This window comes from Cynoglossus semilaevis, chromosome Z (assembly GCF_000523025.1).
Source record: "Cynoglossus semilaevis isolate Cse_v1.0 chromosome Z, Cse_v1.0, whole genome shotgun sequence".
Lineage (NCBI taxonomy): Eukaryota > Metazoa > Chordata > Actinopteri > Pleuronectiformes > Cynoglossidae > Cynoglossus > Cynoglossus semilaevis.
The window spans coordinates 5,548,960-5,560,995 of record NC_024328.1 but is presented as its reverse complement, the minus strand read 5'-3'; the positions used below and the strand labels follow the sequence as shown (position 1 = coordinate 5,560,995).

General features: G+C 41.1%; 1 protein-coding gene across 1 annotated transcript in view; it reads left to right on the top strand.

The window, feature by feature from the left end:
* The window catches only part of LOC103397706 (probable E3 ubiquitin-protein ligase HECTD4), a 40,477-nt gene extending 28,441 nt beyond the window's left edge, over positions 1-12,036 (top strand). Inside the window, 21 exon segments of the mRNA XM_008336071.3 lie at positions 1-76; positions 170-375; positions 662-792; positions 884-1,089; positions 1,173-1,352; positions 1,471-2,876; positions 3,082-3,289; positions 3,392-3,615; positions 3,711-3,856; positions 3,984-4,087; positions 4,453-4,576; positions 4,702-4,892; positions 5,021-5,167; positions 5,354-5,473; positions 5,560-5,715; positions 5,898-6,001; positions 6,848-7,069; positions 7,363-7,529; positions 7,633-7,828; positions 8,185-8,407; positions 8,960-12,036. The exon segment at positions 1-76 is cut by the window's left edge and continues 103 nt beyond it. Coding sequence (XP_008334293.1) covers positions 1-76; positions 170-375; positions 662-792; positions 884-1,089; positions 1,173-1,352; positions 1,471-2,876; positions 3,082-3,289; positions 3,392-3,615; positions 3,711-3,856; positions 3,984-4,087; positions 4,453-4,576; positions 4,702-4,892; positions 5,021-5,167; positions 5,354-5,473; positions 5,560-5,715; positions 5,898-6,001; positions 6,848-7,069; positions 7,363-7,529; positions 7,633-7,828; positions 8,185-8,407; positions 8,960-9,096 — 4,674 coding nt within the window. The 3' untranslated portion in view covers positions 9,097-12,036.

The window sequence follows — 12,036 nt, the reverse complement described above, 5'->3', positions numbered from 1 at the left end:
ATTCCTGCTATCCGTGACATCACCTTGGAACACCTACAGCTTCTGTCCAATCAGCTGCTGGCTCCGCCTCTCCCTGGTAAAACTGAAAGCTTGATTTAAAAATTAATTCTTTTGTTTCTACACTGACTACTCAGTAATACAGTGATACTGTGCTGTTTTATTTTTCCAGATGGAACCACCAGTTCCAGTTCTATTCTGCTTGCCCAGTCCCTTCTCCATAACCTGCAGGGCCAGAGCTGTTCTCCCACAGATCTGTTTTATCAGGGAAATGCTCAGCCAATCAGGGAGTGGTTGACAGTGGCTATTACTCGTGCCTTGCATCAAGGAGAAGAAAGTTTGCTGGAGCTCACCAAACAAATCTGTTGTTTTCTGCAGGTATGGTCTGAATAATGCTACACAGATCTTAAAGCTAATTTCAAAAAAGTTATAACCATTTATTAAAGATTAAAACAGCCTAAAGATAACATTTCAGGATAATTTTGCATTATTCTTAAGACAATTATGGCAACCCTCAATTCTTGAAGCTAATCATATGAAAACAAAAAAACAAATGTAAATAATTAGCTGCAGTTGCTACCTTTGGAGTCACATCTTGTCTGTCTTATCCTTCTAAACATTTTCACATTAGATTCCATTTTCACTTTTCACTTGATTTCGACAGAATGCACCAGAGCAGTTTACGTCTGAGGAATTTCCTGTGACTGAGTCAAAGGTCAGCATGGATGTCAGCTTTCCAGGCTCTGCATTTGTCACTGTGTCGTGCAAGGAGAGCCAGCTTGGCTGCCGCAAAGAGTGAGATTACACCACGATTACTTTTCATCATAAATCCACATGGAGCGATGTTTATATTTAGTCGTGTCTCTAATCTTTGCTGTACCTTCAGCTCTAGTCTGTACAAGGCTCCCTGGGGACGAGTCATGGTCTATGGTCTGGGTCATAAGGTTCGTAGGAATGGTCAGTTAAACCTGATAGAAGCTATTTGTTATCCGCTGGATGCTTCACCCACTAATACAGGCCTGACTCCACCCCCCACCACCAACCAATACCCCTCTGTCATCATACCCACAGATAAGGTTCACATCAAACTGGGTGAGTTTGACAGTTAAATATACCAATGCAACCAGATCTGATGTGGGAGACATTAAAAAATAATCCAATCTTTTTTATAAAAGGAGTGTCGCCACCTCCTGGTACTGTGCTGTTGCTGCACTCCCTGCCTCTTGAATTTCCTCTGGCCATGGCCTTTGCCGAGCAGCTGCTGACGTGGAAACTGGGAGAAAACAGTGAACGTTCAGAGGACGAGCTAGACACTGTGCCTTCATCTGTGCTGCTGCAGGTGGTGGAGTTATTAGGTAGGTTCCACCATCATTATGGCTGCCACACACAATTTAATTAACCTATTTTCAAGACTGGATGTTCTCTTTTGTGTGAAATCTCCCTGGTCATTGTCTTTTTCTCTTGTGTTTACAGGTGGTCTGCTCTGGACCACTGATCTGGCTCCGCCCATCAAAGAGCTTATCTTTCACTTGTTAGCTGAGGTTTTTCGGAAGATTCACCACCTGGAGCAGAGGAAGAGCCCGGCAGGTCTGTCTAGCTCCATTGCTCTGCTCCTCAACCCATGTTTGGCTGTGCTCATGGCCCTACAAACTGAACTACGGAAACTCTATGATCGAGAGACTCAGGGCTGGTCTGCTGGAGGACCAGGTGGTGGTGGCACCTATTCTGGAGGAATGGCTTTAGCTTTAGGGGGAGATCAGAGTCGCTTCTCCACCTATTTCCACGCTCTAATGGAGGTTTGTCTGGCTGTGGCCGAGGTGACGCTGCCCCTCAATGTGGGAGGGTCATCAGTGGGAACCCTGTCATCCACCAGTGCCCCTAACCTCAGTGACTCTTCATCGTCATCCTCCTCGTCCCCAGGTCAGACCCCTCAAAGCCCTAGTCTGCTCTCCAAACGTAAGAAGGTAAAGATGAAGCGTGAGCGAGCGGCAGCTGCAGTGGCAGCAGTGGTTTCTGGGAAACGAGGTAGTGGAGTTGCTCGCTTATCAGAGAGCGACAGCGCTCTGCTGAACATGGCAGGCAGTAAACCCGAGGACATGCTCTGGTTCCACCGCTGCCTTACTCTCCTCATGATCCTCAGGCACTTGGCCAATAAAGACCCACAGGGTTTGAGTGTAACCAGTGATGCAGTCACTGATGCCTGTCAGTCCATGGTGGGCCCCACTGCCCACAGTCGCCTGCTGGTGCTCTCAGGAATCCCTACACACCTGGAGGAGAGTGTGGTTCGGAATGCTATTCGGCGAGCCTGTAATGCACACGGGGGGTTGTTCAAAGATGAAATCTTCATCCCTCTACAGGAGGAGGAACCCAAGAAGACCAAAGCTGAAGCAGAAATTACCAGTCCTCAGGATGGGAAGGCAGGCCCTGAACATGAGCACTCTTCTCCTAACAATGGCGTCCCAGACAGTCCTGACAGCTCCAGCAGCGTGACTCCTGCTCAGAGTGTGAGTGCCTCTGCTTCCACCAGTCAAACATCCATCTGCAGCTCCTCTCAAGGAGTCTCTCGCACTGCCAGTGAGGTTTCAGTAGATCAGGAGATGATGACCGTCCAACCTCCCACTCCTGCAGCTGCTGGTTCTGTAGTTCCCTTTCTGCAACAGGGTCCTCCAGACTCCCAGACTGTCTCTAGCCAGGAGAGTCTGGATACCTCCCTCTGTAGTATTGGGAGCCTGGGCAGTCTGGGCAGCCTAGGAGAACCTGTGGACAATGCAGACGGAGCTCTGTGCTCTGTGTCAGACGGAGGTTCTGTTCACACAGTAACATCAGTGGAGAGCAGCGTGGTCATGGCCAGGCCCATTAAGGGCTACGCTGTCATTGAGGTGGGTTAAATGTTTTCTTTTTGTGTGTTTCAATTTTATTCATTTTTAGTAAAACGAATATCACTTAAGACTGTAATTTGTTCAAGAATTTTTATTCGGTGTATTCTGTTTTTCTACCAGCAGGTGTCAGTAAATACAATTTTATTAGTTTTATTTGTTTGAGCGGTTTTGTGGGAAATAATGTTCTTTTTCTCATCATTATCAGGTTCGTTCTCGTGCCAAAGTGGAAAAGATCCGTGCCAGTCTTTTTAACAGCAGCGATCTGATTGGCTTGTCCAGTCTGGAAGGTGAAGAGGAATTGATGGAATTGACCAATGAAGAGATTCTTACAGCGTCCAGCGTGAACCAAAGTCTGTTTGACACACAGGGAAGCTCTGCTCTTGAAGACTACTTTCAAGAAAAATCCATCAGAGGTTGTTGTTTACAGTAGACGAGAGTCTGTTGTTTTATTTCCATAATTCAGTTGACATGTAATATATTTTCTTTACATCTTTCTATTTTCTCATTGCTTTAAGGAGACAAACTTGTGCCTGGAGCCCGGGATGTTCTCGCAGATATTTTTAAGAGTTGTGTTCACTCAGAGCAAATGTTAAGCCTTACACCGGCCAAACCAGTGAAAGTTTCAGACATTTACCTCAGTAAAGAGCAGATAAACTCTCAGACCCCTGGAAATCTCCTCTATACCTTCTTCACTAATGTTCGGCCTCCAAAGAAAGTACTGGAAGACCAGCTTACCCAGGTACAGAACAGGTGCTTTACTACTGTATATTGCCTGGGATTGTTTTCTGTACAATGCATAATATATATTTATCATTTTATTTTGGTTTTGTTCAGATTCTGAGGAAGTATGGAACTCCAAAACCTAACAAAAACAAATACAGCAAAGCAGGCAAAGAGCAACATCAGGGTAAAGTAGTGAGCACCAAGAGACCCACAACCAAACCTGTTGCCAAGGAAAAGTCTGTCCTTAACAGTGTCAGGTCAGTCATCTTAAGATTTTTTAACCCCATTCACAGCACTGATTAATAAGTGTATTGATAAGTAGAACATTGATATTACAAATAACATTCATTTTCTCATATTAAGTAATTTTGAATTTCATGTCAGGACGGCACTGAGTGAGAAGAAGACGGTCTTGAAGCCGAAATCTCCAGAAAAATCCAGACCTGATGATAAAGATGTTGAAAAATCACCTGCCAAGAAAACAGAAGGTTGGTGGTTATAACACATGATAACATCATGTATTAAATACAACACTGTCGGTGCATTTAATGACATTTCCACAGTTGTAGTGCTGCTTAAAAATATAAAAGCTTTGTTATTATGAAATTATGAAATAAAACCTTGAGGAATTCGTTTTAGGTCAAATGCTTTTCATTTTGTCTTAGCTTAAAATTTTCAGTAAAACTTACAAGAAGATAAATAAACTAAAATATTCAAGTTGTTGATCAGTTTAGTTCAAATAAAAGTGAATCAAACTCATGTTGGTATCTTTGTATTGCCGTAACAAGCAGAAGCTCGAACTGCACAAAGAGCTGGTGTTTGTGTGTTTTTAACATGTTTGTGTTTGCTGTAGTCCCAGAGGAGAAGTACCTGACATTAGAAGGCTTCCATAGATTTGCTGTAGACCGAGCAAAACAGGACATCCGCAGTGTTTGGAGAGCGATTTTGGCCTGTGGTTATGATCTGCACTTTGAAAGGTAAGGTGGTTAAAAACTCAGTCCACCTGAATAAGAGTCGTTCCAAGTCATCCACTAGTCCTGGTGTATGAGAAATGGTCCTGTGTTGAACTCCTTCTACCTCCCTTTCTCTCTCCTAACACCAGATGTACATGCATCGACACACGTCACGCCCAGAAGGCCTCCAGGAAGTGGAGTTTGGATATGGACGTGGCCTTGGTCCAGTACATCAATAGACTGTGTCGTCACCTGGCCATCACACCTGCCAGACTCCACCCACACGAGGTCTACCTGGACCCCAGTGATGCTGCTGATCCTCGCGTGGCTTCTTTGCTGAGTAAGCACTGGGTTTGATGTAGAGATGGCAACATGAGCAACAGATGCAACTACCGCTAGGTTCACGTCCCAGAAATCAGTCTGTCTTTTAAGATTTTTACAGATATTTTTGTGTGTTTCTTTCATCAGATGTACCTGTGGAGAGTCTACGTCTCCGTTTCGCTTTGCTGCAGTCTCTAAACAACTCACTGGAGAGTTTCTTTCTGCCTCTTGTCGAGCTCAGACAAACCTACACATATCAGAACAGCATTGCATCACTCCTAAGCGAAGCCAAAGGTGAGCAGGTCAGGGTTATATAGACAAATATACATTTGTTATAGTAGAGTTTGTACCCTATTGTGTCAGAGTGCTGCCCCTATCGGTTGTATTTATAAATCACATTTATTTATACACCACACTGTTTAAGCTTTTTTATTATTTTTATTTTCCCCTTTTCTCCCATCTGTCATTTTGTCCTCCTAGGTCTGATCTTCTATGACACTAAAGTCACAGTCATGAACAGAGTTCTCAACACCATAGTGCAGCGAACAGCTGACCATGCTGCTCCAGAGATTACACTGGACCCTTTGGAGATTGTTGGAGGTAAATATGTTTCTTGTTGTTGCAGTTTTGAGGTTTATGTCCTTGTCCTGGTTCCCTGTCTAACCTTTGTGATGTTTGTCGCACAGGTGAGATCAGATCCTCAGAGAATACATATTTCTGTCAGGCAGCTCGGCAGCTGTCCTGTGTCCCATCGTCCCAGCTTTGTGTCAAACTGGCAAGTGGTGGGGACCCGACCTACGCCTTTAACATCCGCTTCACTGGAGAGGAGGTTCACGGAACAAGTAAGATTAAGTTCTTTGTGTCTGCGCTGCGTAAACCCTGACCTAAACATTGTTACCTGTCACTTTTGACAATTGCTGCTCATTATTACTATCACACTGTACAGTGTGTCATGTTTGCAAATGTAAGAATGTAAGTTTTCACTTTTGACAGTCTCTTCCTTTGTTTGGCTGTGTTTCTTCAGGTGGTTCGTTCAGACACTTCCTGTGGCAGGTGTGTAAGGAGTTACAGAGCTCTGTTCTGCCCTTGTTGCTTCCATGTCCCAGTGCTGCAGCCAACAGAAATAAGGTAAAGGATTAACTCTTAAGTCTAAATACAAATCTAAATAAAGCTGTTGTAGCAGAATTTGTCTTGTCTAGGTAGGAGAAAGAAGCTAGAGCAGTTGGATATAAAGTTTTCCTTGACAACACATAGTAAGGGTGTCATTACAAGCCATGTTTAGATGAGCGTTAAGGACATAAAACTAAGTACAAAAAGATGTGCAAGTGAAGTGAATCATGTTTGACAAAAATATGTGATTACACACGCTTCTTGCGTTGCTACAAATCAACTGTAGTTTTAGATAATGCCACTAGAAGGCAGCACATACTTCCGTAATCACTGGACCTTTCCAGCTGTACAGAAATGGCTTTTATTTAATGCTTGAATATACTCTATTTATGCTTCTATATTTGTGTGCCAATATATATTTAAAAACATTTATGATCAATTTTAAAGGAGAAGTTCAACTTGCTTAAACTGGCTTTGAAAAGACATTGTCATTGTCACAGCAGAAAAAAGAATCATAATCTAATTTAACTTTTACAGAAAAACAAATATCACATAACTTTGTATTTTTCTAAATAAATATAGAATGTTAAATTATCTGCTAATAATTGTGTTCTGTTAAGTAAATGGCTTCCTTCCTTCCGAGTTTCTACTACACCTCAGACCAAATCATTGTACTTGAATTAGTGGACCTATTGAGGGAAAATTAGATAAAAGCAGAATGAACCAGCTGAACCTCACCAGACATCGAAATGTTGAGGATTATAGATTATTTTAACTAGTGCAACAAGTGTCCTATTAAAAGAAATCAGATTGCCAGGAAACATATCAGTCAAAGTGGATGAATCACAGTTGTTATTTTCTCAGGGAAAGTACATCCTGACTCCATGTCCCATAAGCTACGCAGAGGAGCAACTGCTGCACTTTTTTGGTCAACTTCTGGGAATAGCCATCCGTGCTGACGTTCCGCTTCCTCTGGATCTTCTGGGTTCATTTTGGAAGGGTCTGGTCGGTGAGGCACCAGACCATGAGCAGGACCTGCAGGAAGCAGATGTTCTTACCTACAACTATGTCAAAAAAATTGAAAATGTAAGTTAGAGGTAAATCTTTATTTCAACCTCTGTAGTGAACACACACTCAAATATCCCCCCAAAACACCCTCCAACCTTTTCCACTAAAACCAGGTGTAAGTTTGTAAATGTATAAATAAATACATAACATTATATCATTGTAATGCCCAGAGTACAGCATAAATAAGTAAATGAAAGAAACAAGATAAAATAAGTAAATCTAGCCCGGAACAGAAGGCAATTTAGTTTGACTAACTAATCGCTAAAAGTGACATATTTAGTGATTTTAAATGTCTTCTTTTTTTGGTCCAGGTGGTTGATGAGACAGAACTGGAGGCCCTTTGTGCTGAAATCAGCTCCCAGCATCAATCAGGAGAGAGTCCAGACTCTCCTAGCAGACCGTGCTGCACCTTCACCTATATCACCATGACCGGTGAGGAGGTGGAGCTGTGTCAGGGAGGACGCAACCTCACCCTCAGGTACAAAAATCCTACTCCCAGTGCTTTAATTCTCTTTGTAAAAAAATTGTTGTCACTTTTGGTCTTGATTTTTTTTTTTTTTTTTTTTTTGCCATGTGTACAGCTGGGAAAACAAAGACGTGTACGCCAGGGCAGTTTGTGCTCTTCGTCTCAGGGAGTTGCAGAACGTGGAGTGTATGACAGCGGTGCGAGCAGGACTGGCCTCCATCATTCCCCTGCAGTTGCTCACTATGCTAAGCCCACTGGAGATGGAGCTACGCACGTGTGGGTTGCCTTACATCAACCTAGAATTTCTCAAGGTAAAAATTCACGTTGTCACTGAAACAGTTGTTAAAAAACGCTTCACAAGTGCGACGTGTGGTTCTGTAAGTTTAAAAATTTGAAAAATCCCAAAGGAAAGGAAAGTTTGATAACTCCACCAAACAATATAACTTTAACAACAAGTCCTAATGTATTCTTAATAGTTGTTGATGAGTCGTGGTTTCATGATTGATTTCAGACTTTTCTAGATCATGGCAACATTTATTTGTAAATTTAAAATTCTGATTCAAATAACTAGTAAAACAAATCAAATAACATTTTTTTGAATATATAATAAGATAATTTTCTTGGTTCCTGGACGGAGAGTGATTCTTCAACTCTGTCCTGTTCACAGGCTCACACCATGTATCAGGTTGGTCTGATGGAAACCGACCAGCACATCGAGTTCTTTTGGACAGCCCTAGAGATGTTCACTCAGGAGGAGCTCTGCAAGTTCATCAAGTTTGCATGTAACCAGGAGCGCATCCCGTTCACCTGCCCTTGTAAGGATGGGGGGCCCGACACTGCCCACGTTCCCCCTTACCCTATGAAGATCGCCCCTCCTGACGGAGCTGCAGGTGAGCTTCCATTAGAATCCACTCCACCATCGGGGCTGAGATTGCACAGGGAAAAGTGAAGTGCAGTTATTGTGATGAACAGTTTGTGTTGTTTTTTTATGTTTTTTTGGGAACTTTTTGCCCTTCCTTATGACTCCCAGGCGTAAGTCAGACTCATCTGATGTTTTTATACCCTAGATTGTGATGTTACCATTGTGTTAGCATAGGTGAGTGACACAAGTACTGATGTACAGTATGTGTTCCTGAAAGATGCTCTCACTACGACCTGTTTGTTCTTTGGTTTCTATCAGTGTGGAGTGTGGTACCGTTAATATTTCCAGGTAGAAAACGGTGTCATACTGATTCACACATTCACAGAACTGACCTCAGTTCACAGGTTTTTACTACAGATTAGTTAAGGAATAGAAATAATCGCTTTTATTTTAAATCACATTTTTTCATGGTTTCAAATTATCTGCACATGAAATCAGTGATTTGACGGAGGTGTTAGTGAAGAGCTGGATTCACTGTACTCTGCTTCACCATCTCTCTTCCTCCTCACCTCCATCACAGGTCAGCCGGACTCGCGGTACATCCGTGTAGAAACCTGTATGTTCATGGTGAAACTGCCACAGTACACCTCGTTGGACGTGATGCTGGAGAAGCTGCGATACGCCATACACTACCGTGAGGACCCTCTTAGTGGCTGAGATGACTCTGGCCCCCCCCCTCCCAATCCTTCTTCTACCTGAAGATCTTAATTTAACCCCTTCTATTCTGCCCCTCTTCCCCCTCCATGCTTTGGGACCTCAGTTCCTTTTTGCTCTGCTGCTCCAACAAAAAAGAAAAAAAACATCTGTTTGGATTCATTTTAAAGGCGTGTCTCAGCTCCTTGCGCGTTTTATCACTGCTTTTATTTGATTTAATTTTGCACAGAAATGTTTTATGTTGATGTTTCTGACACTTTGTGTCTTCGCTTTGTTGTTTTTATTTGGAAAGAATTCAGGGAAGATAATCTGAACAAGCACTGACACATAATGAGCTTCTGTTTTGAATGCACTGTCCGAGCGAAAATAACTGTGACATTATGTTTCTGCCTTTTTTTTCTGTTGTCCCTGAACAACCCTAACACAATCGTTTGAAGGAATTTTAGCCGTTAATAGAATTTTGGTGATTGACATTTCTTTGGAGCTGCCTCCTGGAAACTGATAACATTGATGCTAATCAAGGACAGAAGGAAAGTCAGACTGTGGACAAAGTTTACAGTCTGTACGTTAGCCTGCCTGGGTGCACTGATTTAACCTTACAGAGTCACCATTTCTGTACATATTAGAGAACACAAATTCTAAATGATGTTCTCAAACTTTACATGTTAATTTAGGCAGGTTTAACAGAGAGATCCAGTTGTGATTTTAGTCAGAATGCAATCAAAATGAAGGTTTTTAGGCTGGTTCAAGGGCCAGTGTTGATGAGCTTTTCTTAAAAAAATCCTTTTGACCTTGAAATCCTGAGCACAGTGTCGGTGAAATCAGCTTTTACAAACACACTCATCATGTCGCTTGATTATGTGTGTGGTAGTGTCTGAAACTCTTTTGTTCAGATTTTGCATTAAGCGTGGTAACAGTGAGTGAGCAGTCACAGAAACCAAAGTTCTCCTGCACAGGCACAGAGGCATCAACAGTGTCCAGGCAACTGACAAAGGGAAAAAAACATTTTTTAGAAGCTTTGCTGTTGGTTTTTTTTAGAATTGATGCGCAATAGTTCTACAGTGCCACTATAACAACTGAAAAATAATCATAAAATATCCTTACAGTGCCCTCTGCTGGGTTCCAGACTTAAAAGGGTCTCGGGTGTTATACGCTTGATTATCCCTCTTTTTTTAAGATTTAAATTTTAACTAAAATGTGAGAGCCCCGACAGTGCTGTTCTGATGCTGTAATCCTTGCTGCTTCCCTCCATTACCACCTGGTGGAGATAATAGAGTAAATACATGTCTTTGCTTGTTTGTGTACGATCAAAATTAAAAAAAAATCCCAATATTTTGAAACAAAAGGTCCTCGAAAATTCAAGTTTTGATGTGGTTGCTGCCTGTGTTTGATCAGGTCAGCTGTTATTGGGTGGAAGATTTGCTGTACAGGAAGTTATGTTGTTTTACTGCCTGTTTTTTAAAGAAGAAGAAGAAAGAAGTAATACTACCACCGCAGAAGGACTAGCATTTTATTAACGTCTTTAGACATAATTTAAAAATAATCTTCATTTTACTAATTCTGAAACCGTGAATATATTTTAATTGTTGCACAACCAATACATTAGCATTTTGCCATTAAGTTTATTTTTCCTGTCAGATGAGTCATGTTAGGAGCAGCTTCATCTTGCAAAGAATACAAATTGTTGTTGAGACTTGTTTGGAAATTGCCCAAGTCGCCCCCTTGTGGCCAATTTATAAACTTCCTGGAGAAAAGTTTCTTTTTTGTAGAATACAGTCTGTTGGTTTAATAACTGAAGGATAGGCAGAAGATGTTTTTAAATGTAAACATGAGATTTTAAGAGGGTGACAAGAAATAACTGACTGACTTGATTTAAATGAATTTTCCCTTATGTTATGTGTATTTGTTTTACTTTCTTCACTCCACAGAAATATTTATATAATATTTAAATATTAGCAGCCCCAATTAAGTACATAGTTTTTGTCCACAACATGCTTTTATTCTGAAATTCATTTTATTTGTTGAAATCTCACAAACCTGGTCTGTTAAACACTCAGAAGATCACACACACGTCCTACTCAGTCTTTGGCTGTGGAGATGTATATTGCTGCTGAAAACATTTTCTTATACAGTTTATATATACATTTATAATTTTCTTTTTGAATTATATTTATTTTGCTGTTCAATGTGCAAAAAGCTCCCTCCTCCACACACCCTTGAAGAGGAAGTGTGTTCTCTTCATTTCTGCCCTTTTCACACTGTTCTTTAATAGGATTTGAACAGTTGTTCATAATTCTTGCTTTGTCATTTTCCTCCCTGAGAAATGGATGATATCTCTTGAATTTCATTCTGTTTGTTTTCCACTTCTTTGAGAATCTTTCTTGATTTTTATATAATTTCTTTTCCTTCACATTATTGTTTGATGTATTACTTTGTCTCATACACAAAGATTTTCTTTTCTAATGGTGAATTGTTGTGCAAGGAAAAACAATCAATTGTGCACTTTACACAATAAGAAACTGAATCAAATTATTTTGCTTTTTTTTTTTTTTTTTTTTGCCCGTCTGATGTTTCTGATCTGTTTTTTGTTAAGGAGTGATTAAACTGCTGCTGACTGGGATGGCCCCTTTTGTCTTCCTCTTCATCCTTCTCCTTTTCCTCCTCCTTTTCCCTCTCTTCCTCCCACTCGTCCTTATCCTAAGGGGTTTGTCGATAAAGTAAGGAACTAAAAAGGACACATCCGCACAGAAAGCTGTTGAAATAAGGTGTGCTGTACATTTACTGGATATTTATTACAATTATTTATGGTTGCATTAACTTAAACTTTTACTGTCTTACCTGCGCACATGGGAAAATCGTCACATATCTAAAAGTGGGTTATACAGATGTAAAGAATTGTTGGACATTTCTGTGTCAGAATAAAGAAACATCTTCATGTACAAA